General features: G+C 44.2%; 1 protein-coding gene across 10 annotated transcripts; it reads left to right on the forward strand.

Moving 5' to 3' along the window:
- Positions 1–2,742: 2,742 nt before the first annotated feature.
- On the forward strand, positions 2,743–20,324 carry GOLGA1 (golgin A1). 10 transcript variants are annotated; one of them, XM_086858503.1, is made up of 23 exons: positions 2,743–3,171; positions 3,521–3,829; positions 5,485–5,575; positions 6,958–7,032; positions 7,521–7,618; positions 8,122–8,154; positions 8,709–8,837; positions 9,113–9,282; positions 9,669–9,780; positions 9,904–9,999; positions 10,218–10,343; positions 11,186–11,281; positions 11,722–11,817; positions 12,076–12,228; positions 12,457–12,552; positions 13,267–13,356; positions 14,160–14,262; positions 14,539–14,696; positions 14,874–15,035; positions 15,507–15,566; positions 16,114–16,278; positions 17,125–17,211; positions 18,048–20,324. In XM_086858503.1, the coding sequence occupies exons 2-23, from the start codon at positions 3,695–3,697 to the stop codon at positions 18,126–18,128; spliced, it is 2,412 nt and encodes an 803-aa protein (XP_086714629.1). In that variant the 5' UTR covers positions 2,743–3,171; positions 3,521–3,694; the 3' UTR covers positions 18,129–20,324. The 10 variants fall into 10 exon arrangements, 8 of the variants coding, with proteins under 8 accessions (XP_086714629.1, XP_086714631.1, XP_086714630.1 ...); XM_086858505.1 differs by having other exon boundaries at positions 3,051–3,171; positions 17,549–20,324; XR_015278260.1 differs by having other exon boundaries at positions 3,057–3,171; positions 16,964–17,211.
- The last annotated feature ends 582 nt before the right edge of the window (positions 20,325–20,906 follow it).

A 20,906-nucleotide genomic window follows, 5' to 3' on the forward strand; every position in this document is an offset into this window, starting at 1 on the left:
GAAGCAGAGTGCTCATACCCTCTGTCTGCTCTAGCTGTAGCTAGGATGAGTGTCTTGGATTTTGAGCCAGCCCCTTCTTTCCCACCCAAAGAACTGCATTCAAGATGAAAATGTTGATATTTTTCCCTCCAAGTAAAAGCTTGTCTTGTTTGAACTAAGTCATTCTAAATTTGTGCTACTGTGTGCTCTGTGCTATGGTCGTAGGTACCTCTCGGTGTATGCTTGTGTGTACTGAAGAAAATCTGGTTTCTGTATCTCGCAGTCCTCAGTGTGGAAGCGAAGCAAAGACTGATCCATTTTTAAGTGAGAAGAGAACAAATCCTTTTCTTCTCAGGCCTGATGCCTTCCCTCTTGTCTCGCTCTCCCTTTCTCCATGTATCTTTATTGCTTATATTAGTGGAGATGACTTGCCAGCACCAGGCAATGCCAAATTAAAGGGGTAAATTCTGCCTGTAATACATTGAGAGGACAAGGTGAACTGGACCAGCTGTGTCCTTACAGGACTGCTCCTGCCTGGCTCCCTACTCCCTGCATGTGGTGTGCTCAGATGAATCCTGCTCCCACAGTAGGTTTGTGCTCCTGCTTAAACTGGCTTTGGAACATCTCGCCAAAGTTACTGCCGTTGCCTTTTTTCCCCCTTTTGGCTTCTCCAAATAACAGTGACAGGGCAATGCAGGGTTATGAGTCTTTAATGCTTGGGTTTTTAATTCCTCTTGGGATGTGATGTGTCATTTTGCTTTGTGCACCAGCTAAATGGAGCACTAGCTTCCATGAGCTGCGCAAACAGAACTTGTTCCCTGGAGTGCTTTCTTGAGAAGTTTCAGGACCTTTTTGTGAGCAAAAATCAAAATAATGTCTGTCAAGTCATGTCTGACTAAACCTCTCAAGACTGTTCCCCAGGGAGATGTGCAGAGATGTCTTTAAAGGATCATAGGAAATAGATGGGGGCAACAGGAAATGTGGCTCTAATTAATCATCTTTAGAAGCTACAATTTGAGTAGATCTGGTCAGGCTTCTCCCCAAAGGGTGGGATGGAAGTGCTGTTCCATAGCCCTTCCCTGGCATGAGTTAGGAAGCACCTCCCCTGCATCATCGCCTCCCATGTCCTGTAACCATGCTGTGCTGCAAGTCTGCTCCTTCCCAAAGCTAAAAATCTTGGAATCTGTCTCAACAACTGTTTTGTCTTGAGATTTCTTTTGTAAAAGCTTTACCTGTGTTTGATTCCTCAGTAAGTGTCTGAGTGCAGCTCCGTGGTGCAGCAGCGGCCGAGCCTCACTCAGTCCTGGGGGTTGGCAGCTGCTCTGTGGTGGCTGTGGCTGCTCCTGGGGCTGAGGGAGCTCTGCAGGCAGGAGAAGTTACCTGAACAAGGGAAAAAAAGTTTCAGAGAGCTGAAAACTGCTCTGTGGCCTTGTAAGGTCAGACTGGACACAGCAGCTGGGACAAAGCTCTCCAGAGCAGATTATACATTCGTGTAACATTGGACTTGCAAAGCAATACTGTTCTGTGACCAAATGTATTTGGGTGCTTTGAAGATCCATAGAGATCCGCTCAAGAGAGCAGAGGACGCACGTAACTTCTTTAGATTTAGGAGTAAGTCAGCCACTTCTTGTTTTCCCATCTAAACCATTATTGTGCCAAGACTGAGGAGAGCTAGTTCAGGATTTCTGAATCTGACACTTTGGGGTTAAGGACTGTCTCTGAGTTCTGCCCAGATGCACCCATAGATGTTTTGTTCCTGGTTTCACTCCTGTTGGGAGCAGACCCCAGCACAGCTTGCTGGCCTGCAGGAGCCCCAGAGCAGAATAGATCTCACCAGCCCAATCCCAGCAGCTGCTCCTTCCACAGTAAACACTACTGGGAGGATCTGCCCCCTTGACTTCACAGATGGCTTCTGGCGTGTGTTTATTACCATTCCGCCATTGACCTGGTTTGTTGGGAGCAGGATTCTGCCTCATGCAGCCTGAAAAGCACAACTTGCTTCTGCCCTGGGCAAGGCCCAGTGAGAAGGATGAGGGGAGCGCAGGTGGGAGTGTTCGGGAGCGTTCTGGGAATGCAGAGGGACCGTGCCTCGGGCAGCCCAGCTGCGGAGGTACAGGGAGCGTTTTGCCTCTCTGAGAATCAAATTATTTATTACCAAAAGTAATTTTATAGTGAATTGGTTGAAAGTTATTTTACAGCTGTGTGCCTGTATATCGTATTTTGGTAAAAACGGATATTTTCCTTAAAATATATAGAGATATATAAATAAACATTTTTTTGAGCAAATGGACTTTTTTGCAAGGGATCTGTAATCGCCAAAGCAGTGTGGTGCCAGAAGCGACTCTGCCGTTGTTCGGGAAGAAGCGCGTTTGTGTTCCTGCTGGGCACTGCGGGAGAAGCAAAAGCCGCGATGGACCTGGGCCCTGCCGCTTGTCTCGCCGGACACCACCCCCGGTCCGGGCGGCTACCACAGACCGAGCGCCAGCCCCGCGTCCTGCTCGTCACCGCCTTTCCAGCCTTTCCAGAGACTTTGGAGCAGATTGCCGTTCGCTTTTGTCCCCGCCGCGCCGGGGCCGCTCCCGCCCGGTGTTCGCGGTTGTGCCGTGTCCGAGCCGTTCGCTGTCCCTGTTCCGGCCGCCGCCCCGGCCCCGCCGGCGGACTGTGCTGTCAATAAACTGTAGTAAACGCTCGTACCGACCCTCCTGGTCCGCTCCGGGGTGGGACAGCGGGAGGGAGGAGCGGGGCCAAGGGACGAGCCGAGCCGGGGGCGGAGCGGAGCCGAGCCGGGGGCGGAGCGGAGCCGAGCCGGGGGCGGAGCGGAGCCGAGCCGGGGGCGGAGCGGAGCCGAGCCGGGGGCGGAGCGGAGCCGAGCCGGGGGCGGAGCGGAGCCGAGCCGGGGGCGGAGCGGAGCCGAGCCGGGGGCGGAGCGGAGCCGAGCCGGGGGCGGAGCGGAGCCGAGCCGGGGGCGGAGCGGAGCCGAGCCGGGGGCGGAGCCGAGCCGAGCCGGGGGCGGAGCCGAGCCGAGCCGGGGGCGGAGCCGAGCCGAGCCGGGGGCGGAGCCGAGCCGAGCCGGGGGCGGAGCGGAGCCGAGCCGGGGGCGCCGCTTCCGCCCCGCGCGGCGCTTCCGGGTCGGCGGTGTCCGGGAAAGCGGCGGCGGCCGCGGGACCGGCGAGGCCCGGCCGGGCATGGGCGGTGAGCAGCGAGGGGACGGAGGAGCGGGGGAGCAGAGCGCGGCCGGGCCGGGGCCGCGGGGAAGCGGCGGTGTCAGGCCCTCGGTGCCGGGGCAGAGCAGCCTCCGCGGGCCGGGCCGGGCCGGGCCTCCCGTGCGTGTGGGTGGGGGCCGGGCTGAGGGGACCCGCCCGGGCCCCGACGCCGCCGCCGTTTGGGGCCGTTGGTTTGGGACTTTAACGGATTCCGCTTCGGGAGATGCGATTTTTAACGTGTTGTAACAGATGCGATGCTAAAAGGTTTTCTGTTACCTTTGAATGATTCATACCGGTGGGGATTTTTAGTATGGAACCCGTTTCTGTTTGATTTGCAGGTTCTGCCAGGCCTTGAGCGCTTTAATGGCACTAGAAATGCGGTAGAGCAGTGGATGAGGCTCAGAATTAAGTCTCAGCCTTTGGAAGCTTTAGACAGGAGTGTCAGTGTATTAAACGCTGGAGGTCGTGCCTTTCCAAAGGACCTGGATATTTCAGGGCTGTAGAGCAGAAAAATGTTTGCCAAATTGAAGAAGAAGATCGCAGAGGAGGCAGCGGTGGCTCCCAGGCCCGGAGGAGCCGCCCGCATCCCCAGGTCTGTCAGTAAGGAATCGATCACGTCTGTGGGAGCAGACTCCGGAGACGACTTTGTGAGTTTAACCTTGCTTTGAAATCTGATTTTTCTGACGGTATTTCTACTACGGTTTTGCAGATAACCATTTTAAGTCTAGGGTGTTACGTGGATACGTGCTGTGGTGTCTTTGGAAGTGTATCTCTTACTGTGTAAATGTATCATTAGCTTGAGTGAGCTTAAATATTGAAGAGTAAACGTTTGTTAAACATAGTAGTTGCCAGGAGGCTTCCAGTCCCATGTAAACGTGAGTTACAAAGCTGCTTCAATACACTGATAAATAGACATAAATTATTGAATAAAGTTGTAATTATGTTTAAGATACGTATTAGTAAAATTAATTACAGATGCATAGAATCCTAGAATAGTTTGGGTTGGAGGTGACCTTTAAGTTTGTCTACCCCCTCGCATGGGTGGGGATGCCTTCCACTAGACCAGGTTGCTGCAAGTCCTGTTCCACCTGGCCTGGAACACTCCAGGGATGGGACAGCCACAGCTTCTCTGTCATTAGAAAAGCCAGCTAGACTCTGGCTTTCATTTTGCCTCTTGGTTTCCTCGTACTCTTCCTACCTGAGGCACTGTATATGTCTCTGCTGAAAATGTGTGCAGTGTTGTGGCACTCAAAACTATTGTAGTTCCTCTCTTTCATTATAGAGCATTGTTTAAAGATGCAGTAAAATTCCAGCAGCATGTGGGTTAAATGAAACTCTGGAATGCTCTGGAACCTCTGCCCTGGCTGTCACATTTTTGAAAGCCTGGATTAAGGCAGTGTCACCCCATTGCTGGAGCCAGCAGGGCCCACTGCAGAGCCAGCAGCAAGTCTCTGCTGTCTGCAGAGTGAAGAAGTTATTTACACAGTGGAGCTTTAAATAATTTTTTTTTTTTGAAGCTCTGAATTTTCTGTTCTGTTAAGCAGGAAGTTGGAGGTCCTAATGTTTAAATACATTTTATAGTGGATATGTATTAGTCTTGTGCTTTTCTGAGGTTTTTTTTTTCTTTAGCACTTAGGAAGTTCTCATGTAGAAATTCTGTTTACCGTCTTGCAAGTTTGTAGAATAGAAAATAAGTAATGGCAGTGACTGAAGTATTGAGTGGTTTTCAGAAAATCTCCAAGAATTAGTTGTTTTATCAATATTCATTTAACTGCTCTTGCCATTGATTTTTACGGAGGAAAAACCATAAGAGGACTCAGTTATGCAGCAGATTTTGTGTGGACAGATTGCTGCATCAGGGCTTCAGTGAGTTTATCCCACCTGAAAAGCATTACTGCTTCTTTTCTAATGACTTTGGTTTTCCTGACTCTCTCTTTGGCCTTCCTGGTTTTCCTGACTCTCTCTTTGGCCTTCCTGATGTCTGTGCTGTAGAGCCTGATTCCTCCCCCTCAGTCATTCCATTCCCCATCTCCTCAGAGACAGTTTGGACAAACAGTTCCCAGCCCAGCTCCTTCCCAAGCGTTGTGCTCTGGGGAGCGGGGAGCCTGGTGCTATTAAGCCCTTGCTGGTTCTGTCCTTCAGCATTTTTTACACATTCTGCTGTGCTAGTACGATTTTCCCCTCTATGTGGAAAACAAATGCTATTTCTAGGCAGGAGAGTGGTTATTATCCAAGACTTAATGTATGGCAGGATCACTTTTTCTAAATTTTGTAAGTTACAGAGTGTTGCTTTTCTCACAAGGCTTCTGATGGAAGCAGCTCCAGAGAGGATCTTTCATCCCAGTTGTTGAGAAGAAATGAACAAATAAGAAAACTGGAGGTGAAGCTGTCTGGTATGTGCCCTAATACATACAAAACTTGTTACTTTAGAAGATGTTTTCCTTTGAATTTACATGGATTTATTTATTTATATTTATTTAATTTATTAAAAATACAAGGGGTTGGGGTCTTTAGAAAAATGATTTTTAGCAGCCCTGTTGATTGACAGCAAGAGAGTATTCAGTATCATTACTTTTTTATGAAGGTGGTTGCTGATTTCAACAATCAATTTGTGTGATTCCTTGGAACAGCTGGGATAGCTTTCTGTCCCATATTTCAGTGTCTGTCCCCACTTGTGTGTAATGGTTTGTTTCTCATAGGGTCTGAGCTTACTGGTGTTGACAGTAACAAGTGCAGTCCTTAATGGAGTGGGCTTGGAAATGAAGAAGAAACAAAGAATTCAACATAAAACAGTCCTGAGGCTTTTTTCTTTCTAATTCCTTGTTCTGTAAAGCTGTAGTGAAGGCTGGCACTGCTCTCCATCCCTGTTGTAGGGAGGGGACCAGAGACCAGGCTGGTCTTCTACTGCTTCCCAAACCTCATGGGAGGCCTTGGAAAATTAGGAAAGGTTACAGCCAAATCAGGATTATCTTAATTTATTCTGTAGACTTACCAGGCTTCAGTTCAAGAAAATATAGGCTTCAAAAATTATTTCACATCAAATTTCAAAGGCCTGAGTGCTCATCTGCTTGCACAAGGTGAACTTAAAAGTGCTGGCTGGGGTTTAACGCAGGAGAGGGGGTCTCTAAGTATCAGGAGTCTCATGCAGGCAGCCAAGCACTGAGTAAATCCTCTTTTCTGTCATACAGGAACTTCTCCAGGGTGTATATATACTCTGTTTGGGTTTTAATTCCCTGCCTCCTCTGTCAGTTCTGCTGAGAGAGGGTGAGGGCAGTGCTGTGGGACTGGAACAATGAACAAATGGATGCAATGGCCATGAATTAACCGTTCCTTGCACCCTCCAGTGCCAGACACCTTTCTTGAACAGAGTTACATATATCACTGTCTTGGGATGAAGTAAAAAGGGAGGGACAGTTGTTCATTCTCTGGTTCTGCTCTTGTCTGTGTGACTGACACCCCTGGGACAGGCCCTTCTGTTTGTGCCAACCCTGTGGATAGTACAGAACTATTTGCTTGTGTTCATTGTTGTGGTCACCCAAGTTTTCCTCAGCAGGAATGATTTTCTGATTGAGAAAATCATTGTCATTTGCCACTCATCAACTTTTCTTTTTTTTTCTTTTCCTTTTTTTTTCTTCTTTTTTTCTTTTTTTTTCTTTTTTTTGCCCTTTTTATTCTTTTTTTTATTATTATTATTTTTTATTTTTGTGTTACCCTAAAAATGTCCTTCCCCAATGTCTGTCCATTCCTGGTCTCTTCTTCTCCCTCCTCACCCAAGATTATGCTGATCAGATCCGAAATCTGCAGAAGATAAAAGAGAAGCTTGAAAATGCATTAGAAAAGCATCAGGATTGTACGTATTTTTCTTTTTTTCCTTTCTGTTCAGTTAAGTTGGAAATTGCTGTGGTTGGATGGAAAGAGGTTTGGTGTGCAGGTGTGCTAATGATTTCCTTTCAAACTGTGCACCTCTGTACTGTGAACAATTAGAACACAAGTTGTTGCCTTATTCACAGCATAGGAAGCAGCAGCAGTGTGTGGAACAAAGTTGTTATTATACTCCTTCTGCCAAATTTGAGGCTAACAAGCAGGAAAGACCTTTTGGAAATGCACAGCTTTGTTCTAATCCAACAAGGAGCAGTATTCCTGTCTGCTGTTAGCTTTGGCTCTTGGCCAGTGTGCAAGCAGCGTGAGGGAATGAGTAGCACTGTGCTACAGCTACAGTCAAGATGAGGCTAATTACTTGGAAAAGAAACTCTTTAAAGTTATAAATTACTTACAGAAAAGTGAGAAGCAATTTTAAAAGATGAGTTTTTAATATAGCTGGTGGTTCTCTGTTGATAGCCTCCATGAGGAAGTTTCAGGAGCAGAATGAAGCTCATCAGGCCAGTCGAGCCAAGATGGCTGAAGGAATGGCTTTGGCCTTGGAAAAAAAGGATAAGGTAAGAGAGCTTGAGCAGGACTTTTGACTCTCATGACTCTGATGTTCTAATCAGGTGTTGCTGTTAATTAAAATAATTGTTGAGCACTGTGTGTGAGCATGCCAGCGCTGAGGGAAGGAGGGAGCGCTGAGCTCAGTGCCAGGAATGGTGCAGGGCTTGTCACTGCTCAGACTGTTCCGACTGGTTTTAACGAGAGCCCACAAAAATTCCTAATGAAAGGTTGAGCTTGTGTTTGGATAAGATTCAATGGCAGTAGGCCTGTTGTCACATTTATTTTACTCTCATAAAACTTATCTATTCAGGTAGCATAAATGATTCTTTGGCCTTTATCTATTCAAGCACTGGCTGTTACTGTACTGCTGCTGATTATTTTTTTAATCATTACCAAAGCTTAGTATGTGCTAACAATACAATTTATTTTTTTTTTTACCATAATTGCTATCCTTGAAAGTCTACGAATGGATTTTGATATCTTTTTTCTCCTTTCTTTCTTTCTTGTTCAGGAGTGGATGGAAAAACTTGGTCAGGTTGAAAAGGTAATTAACCTTGGATGTTTTTCTCAGGGGGTGTAGTGTGTCTCTGTGTATTTGCAAACACCATCCTGCACACTTCCAGCTCTATCAGAACTCAACTCTGTTCAGGCCTTTTTTATTATTTGGTCTTTGTTCAGTGGGAGAGGCCAATCATGTGCTTTTTGTTACCAGCCCAAATGCTTGGGGAGGTCTTTCTGGTTTGATTTTTCGGTGGGGAAGTAAAGAACGATGAGTTGTGATGGGAGAGTTGTCCTTCTGTAAGGTGGAACATTGTCCATTTTTGGACAAATGGAAAATTGTCCATTTTTAAGAGTTCAGTTTAGATGGTCATTGGTGGCATTGTAATGAATTTCAGATTTCTTTATGTTTTTCTGAAGTTTGGTATTTTACACTGTGATATAAATCTGCAAGGATTTCTAATTCTATATGGAGCTCCATCAGGATCTGTATGGCTTCACGACAAGATTCCTTTCCCAGAGAGTTTACCCAAACTCCCATTAACTTGACATGAGCAGATAGATATCCTTTGATTTCCTTTTGTTCTGTTCATTTATCAGGAAAAAAAAATGCTTCAAACACAGTTACAAGAAATGAGGGAGCAGAGTTTGAACCTTTTCCAAAAACGAGATGAAATCGATGAACTGGAGGGCTTTCAGCAGCAGGAAATTGCCAAAGTTAAACACATGGTAAGAATATTTTAAACTTTTTATTTCCTATAATTTTTACAAGGATATTAAGTTAGTGGTAGCCCAGCATTCATTTTTTTCAGCCTTTATGCTTGTACACAGATTTGGTTAGTGTCAAAACCCTAACAGTAGGTATTGAATGCAATATTGCTGTAATAACATAGATTATTATCTCAGTTCACCCCACAAATTAGTAAAACAGGCAAGTTTCAATGAAAAGGTTTGTCAGTGTTACTGGTCATCTGTAATGCCAAAGATAATCTTCTAATATCCAGCTTTTGAAAAAGGAAGAATCTCTGAGCAGAACAGAACAGGAGCTCGAGGCACATGCTCAAGAACTGACCCGTGCCCAAGCGGAGCTGCAGGAGGTGAGGAGCGAGTCCTCTGGCCTGAGGAAGGATCTCCAGGACTTGCAGCAGCAGTTCTTGGAGCTGGAGGCTCAGAGGTATGGAGCTGAGGATTTCAGAGGAGCAGTGGATGTGTTTCCCCTGTATTTTTACTTCATACTCAGTCCTGTCTCCTTGGAAGAGTTTGTATATGTAGTGAGCTAACTGAATTTTTGCCTCTGCTATGGTCCTGGGGATGTAAATGCCAAGCCAATGATAATAATACTTTTTTTTGTAAATTATTTATATTTTTCATAGTTTGAATGCTTGACTATCACTTTTTTTTCAAAAATGTATAATCAAGCAGTGATTGATGATGGTGGCTGGTTTTAGGACAAGAAAACTTTGTTGATGCTTAATCCGTTTTCATAAGCAGCAGAATTATCTGCTAAAGATTATTTTTCTGGAACGGTATGTCACTTGTTTTTATTCTCTTTCTGTGAAGAGATGAACTAATGACAGCTGAGACAAATGCAGAAAATAAGATCACTGCTCTGGAGTTAAGAGAACAGGAGCTACAAACTGTCATTCAGCAGCTTTCTGTAGACTTGCAAAATGTAAGTTTGAGCCAAGTGAGATTTGATTCAAAGAGCTCCATGTCTGCAGAAGTTAGATTAGATATCAGTTATGTGGTGTTGGAAATTTAAGTTTCAAAGTAAGTAATTTCTCAAAATGTTTAGGCTCGAGTGGCTGGTTCTGGTTGTGAGAAGAGACTGGAAATGTTAGAAGTGGAGCATGAATCTCTGAAGGTGGAATATGAGCAACAGAAGCAAAAGGTGAGGTGGTTTCAGATGCATGTGCTGGTGTAAAGGTGCACATTTGGGTAATGTACACCTTTGTGTAGTTGGAAGTTTGGTGTCTAGAAAGTGTTCCAGGATTATATTGTCTTTCAAATAGGACTTTCCTTTCTACTGGCATTTCCAAAAGACAAACCACAACAGATTATCTGAAAGCTTCATTACAAAAAAGATTCTGTGATTTTTCATTTTCACAGATGACTTTTGAATTTGCTGAGAAAGATAAATTTACTGAACAGCTGCAGGAAAAGGTGTCTTCCCTGGAAAAAAAGCTAGAGAGAAATCTCTCAGGAGATGAACATGTGCGGGAGCTGCTCAGAGAGGTAATTACACAGTTAAAGGCTGCTTAGAAGTACAATATTAGTGAGTTGTTTGTTTTGGGTTTTTTAGGTCATACATTGCTTCTCACCCATGGAAAGAAAGCTGCTGATGTCATACAGCCACATTTGTCCTGTTAGTGTGTTTTGGCACACTGTCTGTGCTGGGCAGCACATGTGGGTGGTTACACTGAGCCTGTTTGTGTAGATCCTGCACAGATGTCTGTGTTGGCCTTTCTGCATTGTCCGTTTGGGCACTGCATCTGACTGCTTAGAAGGAAGAGAGCAGCTTTCTAGCATCCCCACAGGAGGTGGAACAATTAGGGAGTTTTTCTAATTAATCCTTACAAGAAGAGTGAATGCTTTTCCTTGTTCTTTGGCAAGGCAGTGGGGCAGGGAGGGAACTGTTTGCACATAGGTGTGCAAACAGAATGTTGTATGCCGAAAACCTCAGCCTCGGAACTGCTGAACAACAGCTGAAAACAGAAAGTTAGCTGTGTTTAATCCCCTTTCTCTCATTGCTTCTTGATCTCTTTCTCAAGTACTGATGCTCCTGCTCAGAATCAGCTTGGAGCAATGTTTCCCCAGCTGGCTCCTGAGGAGACAAGGGGGTGTTTGCTGTTCCCTGGTCAGGATGCCTCCAGTCGCATCATCTCAGTGTTGCTGCTACAAAAGGACTTGGCTTAGTGAACTCAAGGCAGTTTAAAGTTCACCTAGAGATATTAAAACATTCTGTCCCATTTTAGTTTGACCTTATTAATGAAATAAAAAGGGAAATTTTAATTATTCCCCCAACTTATGTCTTTGTCCATCCTTCTTCATGTTCTTCACCTCAATGTAATCTTTAGAAAGCTGCTCTTGAGCAGAGGCTGGAGGAGAGCAGGCAGCAGGTACTGACAGACAGGACACGGCACAGCGAGGCTGTGAACCGGTTGGAAACACGGGTGAGTAATTTTTAATCTCACCACAGAACCCCCTCTTTTCATCCTCTGTGCCCTATTCCTCCTCCCCTCACTGGGCTCCTAGCCAAAGGTGAGACTGCACATTTAGTCACATTTAGTCTTGAAGGGAGAATAATTGATCAGTGTCTCTGGACATCTCCACACTTCATGGGTGAAGGAGGGCCTAGAGGTGAAGACAGAGGTTTTGTGCAGATCCTCCCTGTACTAAGAAACAAGTAACTCAAGTGCAAGCATTGCTGGGCCAGTGCTGTGGTGAAGAATTTCTAAAACTAGCATGTGTCAAATAGTCAGCCTCTTTGATCTCTGTGGTTTCAGAGATTTAACATTTACCTTCCCCTCCTGGGCCACTTTGTGTTATGCAAACGTTTTTTAGTAACATAGATGCCAGTGGGTAAGGAATTTAATTCATGGTGTAATTTTAGAATAAAGAACTGGAAGAGAAACTACAGATTGCAACAGAAACATTGAAAAAGAGCAAAGAAGCAGTTGCTGACCAGGATCTGAAGATCCAGAAGCTAGTGAGTATCCTGCATGTTTCACTGACCAGAAACAGATTAGTCTTCAGCACCCCCAGAGACAATCACTTCTCTGTTTTGTTATTCAAGTGTTTGTTTTCTTGCTGTTTGTCTCCTGAACTCCGGTCTGTGAGTACATGACACTACTGGCAAAGGAATAATGTCCCTCAGTTTGAGAGTGTCTCATGGAATGCTGTCTGGTCTTGTCAGAATATGTCAAAATACCATTTTATTGATGTGGGTTTATTTATTTTTCTTAAGCAAACTGATCTAGAGGATGAAAGAAATCAACTGCAGCAACAGATTTTAAGTGAGAAACATCAGTATGATCAGAAAGTTACTGGGCTGGAATCTCAGATTGGTGCTCTTGAAAAGGCTTGGGAATTGGATAAAACAACAACTCAGCACAGGATTGTAAGTACAAAAACTGTCTGGTGGGTTGTGAGAGTCTTCACAACATGATTTTAACACAGCCTGTAACGCTTGCTTGTTGTCTTAATGTTCTTATTCAGCGCTCCTGGCATTATAATAGAAGATACCGTACTTTGAGGAACTAAACATGAGCACAGCATTAGACGTGTTTAATTGTTTAGGAAAAGCATTAGAATTGTACTGGGTATTTAAACACTCTTTATTTTACAGAGCCAATTGGAAAAGGAAAATGAAAACCTCAAGAGAAGCAAAGAAGAGTATGAGAGTTCTTTAAAACAACAAGAGTCTGAACTGAACAGGCTAAAGGTAAGGGCTGAACTGGGTACTGGCATTATCTTGGGACAGAGCTGAGGCTGGGGAACAGTAAACAGCTCAATGGGTTACATTCAGTGCTTGGAGGCCGGTTATGTTCAGGTTGCAGGTACTTGGAGCTGTAAATCATCTCTGGTGCTCAGCAGAAATGTGTTTGAGAAGCATTACAAAGGGCTGATCTTTTTCTGAATCAGAATGCTTGGGTGTGCCTAAATCAAGCAGAAATAATACATTCCTATATTGTCAGGGATGTGAAGAGCTTGGAAATCCTGTTAGCAGTGGTGAGTACAGAATAGTTCAACATCAGATTCCACTCGCAGTGTTCAAACCAAAAAGTTAAAAATTTAAATTCTTTGGGTGTTTACAGTTTATCCAATTTTGACTGTAATTTTAGATAGTTGACATTTTTTCCGTAGCTACTCCTGGATGCACAATTGGAATAAAGATCTGTTGTAGCAAGGAGCTACTTCTTTGTAATAGAGACTGAAAGATGTAAGCATTGGGCTTGTTTGGGTTCTTACATCAGTTCTATGTTGCTCTTGCAAATGCAGAGAGCAGCAGTCAGTAAAACAAAACCTTTCCTTTATTTGGAAATTGTAGTGTGTAAGAAAACTCATAAATGTAGTCCTAATAGATTTGGGGTTAAAGATGAGAGACTGACTTGATTTAGTTGTCTCACATAACCTCTCAATTACTTCTGGTTTGCAGAATGAGATGAGCAGCAGAGAAACTGTCAGTGTGGAAATTGCCAAAGCACTGGAGGAAACACGGAAACAGAGAGAGGAATTGCAACAGCAGGTTGGTTAATAATGACTGGTTTAAAGTGTATTTGAGACGTCCCAACTTTTCAAAGAGCAGACTAGGTTTGGATTTCTTTATCCTAACATTCAAGACCATTGGTCAGAACCATATCCACAGCATGTGAGGCAGCACTGGTTGCCTCAGTAAACTTGAGACTGTTTCAGAGCCCTGTAATCTGTGAGGTGTTACTGTCTCAGTGCACTGGCCATCCAGAGCCTCTGACATCTGGCAGCTTCCTTTAAAGAAACCTGTTTGTCCTGGTGAGTTCCTTTCAGTGCCTGTGTCACATCTGATTCCTCCAGAGCACAGCAGTTGTAAAATTGTACATTTCCTCATAGGGAGGAGCTTGTGTCCAATACCAAATGTAAGTTCTAGGTAGTCTTGGTTTCCTCTTCCTGTGTAAAATATAGTGCATAATGTGAGCTTATGTTTGCTTAAAGTAACAACTGTCAACTGAGCAAGTTTGACTGGAGTTAGTCCCATCTTTTGGTTTCTTTATTCTTCTGGGACTGCTGTAGATCTGTGCTTGCTGGGCCAGATTTGTGTAGAAGGGGTTTAAGGCCATGTCCTGTTTTGCTCAGGGGCTTTTGCAGCTGCCACATGCTGGCTGTGACAATCTGATGGTGGCACAGAAGCCAAGCAGGGTTTAGCTCTTCCAGTATTAACATGAGTGTTTGTTTCTGAGGGCAGCATTGTGGACATGGTGCCTGCTAAGCCTCTGGAGGATGTTGGATATTTCAACATCCTCGTCCTGTTTTATATCTTTAATGACTCCTGTTCATTGTTTTTCTGCTTTGAAGGTTTCACATCTGAATGTCCTAATAAAGGAGAAAGACCAGCTTATTGATGAAAAATGTGATCTGCTGCTAAAACAAAAGGAAAAACTGAACCAACTCAGTCAAGGTTAGACCAAACGAGTCTCCTGTATCCCAGACAATTTTAAGTACAATCTCTAGTTCTGCTAGAGACTTGTCTCTACTAGTTCTTGCCTGGTAGATTTTATTTTATCTAGATTTTTCTTCCATATGTAATCTCTTAGAAATTTCAAAATGGTTCACTAACAATTGGACATTCAGTACCAGTGTCTCTCTGGCTTTCTGTCTTCATGACAGACAAAATGGATTAGAAGCTCCCATCTGATGTACAACACTTATACTAAGCAGGTCTCTCCTTTCCCAGACCATGAAGCTGCTGTGCTGCAGGTGCATCAGTTACAGTTGGACATAGAAGCAAGTCAGAGCCAAGCAGTGGAGAAAGAGGAAACAGCAAGAAAAGAAATTGATGAGCTGAAGCTGCAGGTACAGGAGTGCCTGTTGGCCAGAGAGCATGAGAAAAATGTGAGTGCAGTTGGAAATTCATTCTGTCAGACTTCCCAGGAAAAGAGGGAGGTGCGCAGGAGCCCCCCAGTTCTGTCCTGCCTGGACAATCAAAAAAAAAAAGCCTGGCTTTCTGCCTGGGGAGTGTTCTTGGGCTGCAAATGTTATATCTCTCCACTTCACTGTTTATTTTTATAGGTTTTAGAAATGGAGGAGTCAACGAGGGTCTTGAACAATGAGCATTTCCCTTCTCCAGAAAACTCTGTGGTGGAACAGAACGGAGAGGTGGCAGCTGCAGATGTCATTCAACTTCAGAAGGATAACAGAGAGCTGGAACAGCAAATTGCTGAGAAAAACAAGGTGAACAGAAACCTTGTAGTCTTTCCCCTTTTAATTAGGAAGCCAAGTAATTGGTGCTGCAGCCTTAAAAGGACAGGCCTGTCTAATTTGAATCCAGTGTTCTGTGAGTAAATGCTTTTCTCTGGATTGCACATCTACTAACCATGAATAAAAACTGCAGCAAGAGCTGCATGAATTCTGATCTATTTTGGCAGAAAGATGCACCAAATGATACTATTTACAGCTTTCCTGCATAGCCCTTTTGTGTGAATTGGGTTCAGTTCCACGGTGCTGTCACATGAAAGCCCAAGTGTCCTGTCACGTGTCTGCTGCTGTGTGCAGCTGGCAAGGCAAGGCTTTCAGGTTGCTTCTTCAGTGTCAGTGTTGGTTAATTATTTTTTCATTCAGTACTTGTTTATCATGGGTTTTTCCAGATACTGGGGGGTCCTGACAATGAATACTGTTTTAAACTCTCCTTTGCTGTGCTTACAGATGATAAAGCAGCTTCAGCAAAGAATGACAGAACTCAAGAAAACTCTCCAGAAAGAGCTGGTAAGAGTTGTGTGTCTTCAGTCCCTTAAGATTGCACTTGCTGGCAGGTACTTGCACTGCCATTCCAAAACCTTGACTGCTAACACCCCTTCCATCTCTCTGCAATGGTTTATCACTCTAAGAAAAAAAAATCTTTTTAAAAAAAAAAATAACAGGGGTTTTAAAATTGTTATTTTTGCTCTGATATTGAAAATTATTCTGAAGAAAGCCCACATTTGAAGGGCTCAGAGCAGGTTAGTGATAGGTGATATCACCAAGTGATTGTTTCCACTATGGAGCTAGTTCCATGCTGGTTTGGGTAATGTACACAGAACACTGACATCAACCAGCTCCTGTCCTGGAGTGTAGAGAGAGCTGGAGCCACTTCTCTGCTGTGACCCCATGAAGGACGAGGAGCTGTTGATGCCCTGTTGATTTGTACCCACCCAATTTGTAAAGAGGTACAACCCTCTTTAGATATCCTGAACCTAGACCCCTCCCAGTGCCAAGCTAACAGCATCTGCAATGTGCTTCTCTTTTTCTTCTGTGGGTTTGGGTTTTTTTGTAGAAAATAAGGCCTGAGAGTGAGGTACCTGAGCTACGTGCAAATTCTGAAGTGCCTAATGCTTCTGTGACTGTCACCAACAACTCTGACTTGAACGACTCAAGGGAGATAAACTTCGAGTACCTTAAACACGTTGTACTAAAGTTCATGTCCTGCAGGGAATCTGAGGTAAAGGTGACACTTACCTTCTCTTTCTATATCTGTCTTTCTCTAGAAATTTACACCTGTCACCTCCTAAGGACACTTTATGCCAATTCCATAATTTTACAATTAAAAAGTGTACAGTGGGGGCAATAATACAAAATAGCTGACAGCAATGTGTTTGGAAGTACAGACTACTATGAACTAATAGGAAAGGGAAATGTGAGTTTTTAGGAGGTAGTTACATCTGGTTGTTAGAGATCTGCATCTATGAGATGCATGCACTGCTCTGAAGAGCATATGGAGTATGAAATTAGAGAGGCTGTACATTTAAGAAAGAGGAAAAAAACAAAAAAAAAATACATAAATCACTTGCTGTTGGTCTGTAAGAGGTAATTTCTTGTACATTTGGAGCTCCTTCCTGTTCTCCACACATTGTGTTAAAGTTAAAAAGTCATGCCAACAAAACACTTAATTGCAAGTCAGGAGGTAAGGTAAAAAAATTACTGTAGAATTCCATGGTATCCCAAGTGCTTGACTCTGTCACTGTGCCCCAGTTAGACTGTGGAGTTAATGTGCCCCAGTGTGTATTTCAAATTACAGGAATCTCTCCTGCCTCATGCTGGTTTAAGCCACTTTTTAAAGCAGGAGCCAAGCTGCTTCTCTACTCTGACTAACCAGGTTCCCACTTGTCTTCTTTCCCCAAAACAAGAACAGAAAGCCAGGAAACACAGAAGTAAGATACTGGCCATCCTAGTCCACTGAAACTGGGAATAATGGGAGGCTGCTGTTCTGCTGAAGTCAGTGACAGACCTACAGAACTCTCTGCTGAGTGTAGAGCATCATAAGCAACACAACTCTGATTTCTTTCAGGCATTCCATCTCATTAAAGCTGTGTCTGTGTTACTGAATTTTTCACAAGAGGAAGAAAACATGCTCAAAGAAACTCTGGAGTACAAGGTAAGGGTTCTGTGCCATATGTGGTCTCTAACGGGATTCCCAGGAGACAGTGAAAATTCCTAGATGCTGGGAGATTAAAAAAAGTCTTTTTTCCAAACGTTAGCTACAATAATAAATGTAATTTATTATTAAAATGTTAGCTGACCATATGTATGCATGCCAGGGATTGTCCATTTCAGTGAGAGAAACAGCAGCTTTCTGGTGCTCAGAGGAGTTGGAGCACAGCTTTGCCCAGTGGACTTAATCTGTGGGGAGAAGCTGGAAGCTCCTCACCCAAACGGTCAGTGTTTGACAGCAGGAGCCTAATTCTGGGTTTGTCCTTTTGACATCGGGCTAGGACACCAAGATCTGTCTCCTTTCCATGAGCTGAGATCTGCATGGCCCTGGCTGTGTGGTGGTTAGGGAATGTTCAGTGAGTGCTACCTCCAGCAGTGAGTTCAGCTCCAGGTCCTGCATCATCTCTGCCCACCCAGGGAGCTGGGATGTTCAGTCTGCGGATGATTTCCTCACCATCTGGTTCAGGGAACACTGTAATGCTACACTGACTAAAGGCATTGTGTTTAAATGATTGCAGAGTTCTAATCTGAAATTATTTTAAAGGAATATATATAAGTATAATCTTCATTCATTTTCACCTGTGAGAAGTGGGCGCTGTTCCTTCCAGATTTGATTGTGTGAAGCTGCCTCCACTTCTTCAGTCTGGAGTCTGCAGCATTCTGATCTATAAATAGGTCTTCCCATCAAATGATGAGAACATGGCTGTGTACCATATTATTTCTCTTTCACATCCTACAAGTGTGAACCTGTGTGATGTGTGTTGTGCTGTTGTGTCCTAGATGTCCTGGTTTGGGTCAAAGCCATCTCCCAAAGGCAGCATCCGGCCCTCTATCTCGAGCCCAAGGACTCTGTGGCCTTAAGGGAACCTGAAGGTGGCAGGCAGTATCCAGGCACTTCTTTCTGTGAAAAGAATGCTGAACACACTGCTCCAGGTGTGTCTTAATCACTGTCATTGCAGTATTTTGTACAAGAACTTCTGGCTCTGTTTACAAAACTAATACTGTGCAAGGAGACATTTTCACTACAGACTGAACAGCTCTGGGCTGGAGTCAGGGACCACCTCGGTGTCTGTGATGGAAGAGCAGCTCCTTGTGCTCATCACTCCTGGGTTCCTGGCACCAGAGGGTTCTGAGGACCTTGCTGACAGCAGGGCTGCCAGCTCTGTCTCTTGGGGTGGTGATTCCAGCTGCTGTTCCAGGGTGCTTGAGTCCAGTGACTCTGGGCACAGAAAAGCTGCTTGTCTGGCTGTGGGAAGCCAGCAATGAAAAATGTGTTGGCAGAACAGTGTTGAGAGTAGGATGGTTTGCAAAGCCTTTCACAGGACAGGAGCAGGAGCTTTAACCAAAAAAGAACTCTGCCTTGCCTTCTAATACTGACATAACTAATGGTTGGCATTTTTTCATATCACTGTGTAATTTAAGGTGCATTTATCCTGGCCTGCAGTCCTCAAGGCTGCATGTTGATGATTATTTAATTTGAGAGCACAACTTTAGAGTTGTCTGATTTTACTTTTCTTAAAGAAAAATAATATTTAAAATGGTCTTAATTATAGTACCTAATCCTCAGTCGCCTTTAAAAGTAATCCATTAGCCTGTTCCATGGGTTGTTAGCAGTGGGAAAAGGGGTAGGAAACCATTTTAAATTTTTAAAGGTGAGTTCCAGCTATTGTAAATCCACACTGAAAAATACCTTTTATTTAAAAAAAATAAAAAATAACAATCTAGTGACAAAGGGTGAAGAATGCTGGTACTAAACACTTTGATTTTTTTTGATTTGTTCTAGCAACAAATCTTCATAACCAGGATCTGCCTCTTTGGTTGTGGTTTTCTGTACTTCAAATACTGATGCTTAAAAACTGTTACGAATGTTAGCTGTGTCCTGACTATTATGGTAAAAGAAATGCTACTCATGAGGGGTTTGAGGGTAAAATTCAACTCTTAGTGAACAAATTGTGGTTCCAGCAGCTTGTTTTCCTAGTACAGTAAGAAAAGGGGACCAAGGTGGCACTTCCTCCCTGGAAGCACAGTTTTGCCCAGTTATTAACATCACTGCAAAATCTGAATCCCAATGGGAAGCAGCACTAAGTCTGACTTCTGAAAACTGAGACCTGTTTCCAAAAATCTACACATATATGGAATTCAGCTGCAGTTCTGGGAATTCTCTTACAAGGAAGTTCATACTTCTGTTAAATGTATTGAAGATAATTCAGGCTTTCTCCAATGGAGATCCAGCAGGAGGTGGATGTGCTGATGCAGAGGATCCAGACCCTACTGGTGCAGACAGCTGCACCCCAGACATGGTACCCCACGAGCTGTCACTGGGCACAGGTGATGCTCCTCAGCTTAGACCCAGGTTGGATTTGTCTGAAGTTAAGAAAACCAGCAGAATTTTTTGGTACACTAAAGCTTGTCCAAACAGTCCAGTAACCAGATTCATGGCACTTCCAGACAGGATAGAGCATGGAAGGGTTCAGCCCTGCTCTACTGTGAAAAAAGACAATCAAAAAGTGCATTTATTTAAATTGTTTTTTTACTGAGATACAGCAGGGTGGAATAACCCCGTTGGTTCTGAGAAGATTTTATTCTCTGAGATCTTTTCCTTTCTAATGTCCCTTTACCCTGCCCTGTTTCTGTGGGACCAGGGGTCAGGACTCCCTCACTCCCACTGCTCCCTGTTGAATTTGGTTTATGCTGATCCTGGCTTCAGAGGTTACTGCTGAACAGTAAGAGAAGCAGGACAGGCAGCCTGGAACTGAGTGATCTGAAATCGTAGGTTATATATTCACTAACAACTTCAGTTTCAGATCCCAAAGCTCACACAGGATCAATTTACCATAAACTAGTTCTTAAGTGTTGAGTTTTCATTAGGTATCAGAGCAAGACTGGTGTGTATACATGTATTACAAAGCTAATGCACTTTCCCTTGTCTCAGAACAGTGGTTATACATAATCTTTTCTATCACCATTGGATTTCTTTCCTTCTATGCTGTAAATATGGACTGTATGATGAAACACTATGAAATTTGTGGTGCAATACATTTTGGATCAAACCCCTAATCTTGATTTCTTTCTTTTTATAGTTCTGGTTGTCGCCCCTGGGATGCTGTAGTTATTTAAAATTGACTTTTAAACCATGACCCAAACCCCACCTTTGCCCAGGGTGAGGATGGGTGTGCCAGCTCTGCCACCAAGGCCTCTCTCAGGGAGTTGTGCCACAATGAGGTGGCACTGCTGCTTCCAAAATCACCTCCCACCAGAAGCAGCTGCTGCTGCACTTTGAGCAGCTGATGGAAGCAAGGACTGGGTGGAGCTGGGGCTCCCTGAGCAGCTGCTCCTTGGTGCCAAAGGGCAAGGAGCCCTGCCCCAGCCAGAGGGATGTGGGGCCAGCCATGGAGCCAGGAGTTGTGTCCTGCCTGGGCAAAGCACGGGCAACACGTCTGGCGCAGAGGACACACTAATACACAAATCACAAGTTCTGAAATATCTTCTTGACTTCCTAGCATGAACAAGAATATAAAAATCAAACCTGGGGTGATTATGTGTTCTATTAAATGCATCTCAGAAGTCTTGATTGGAACAGCTGAGCTTGGTCTCACTCCCTACATCCAGGACAGCTGGATTTGAGGACAAATTCTCTAA

Source organism: Cyanistes caeruleus, chromosome 20 (assembly GCF_971803275.1).
Source record: "Cyanistes caeruleus chromosome 20, bCyaCae1.hap1.1, whole genome shotgun sequence".
Lineage (NCBI taxonomy): Eukaryota > Metazoa > Chordata > Aves > Passeriformes > Paridae > Cyanistes > Cyanistes caeruleus.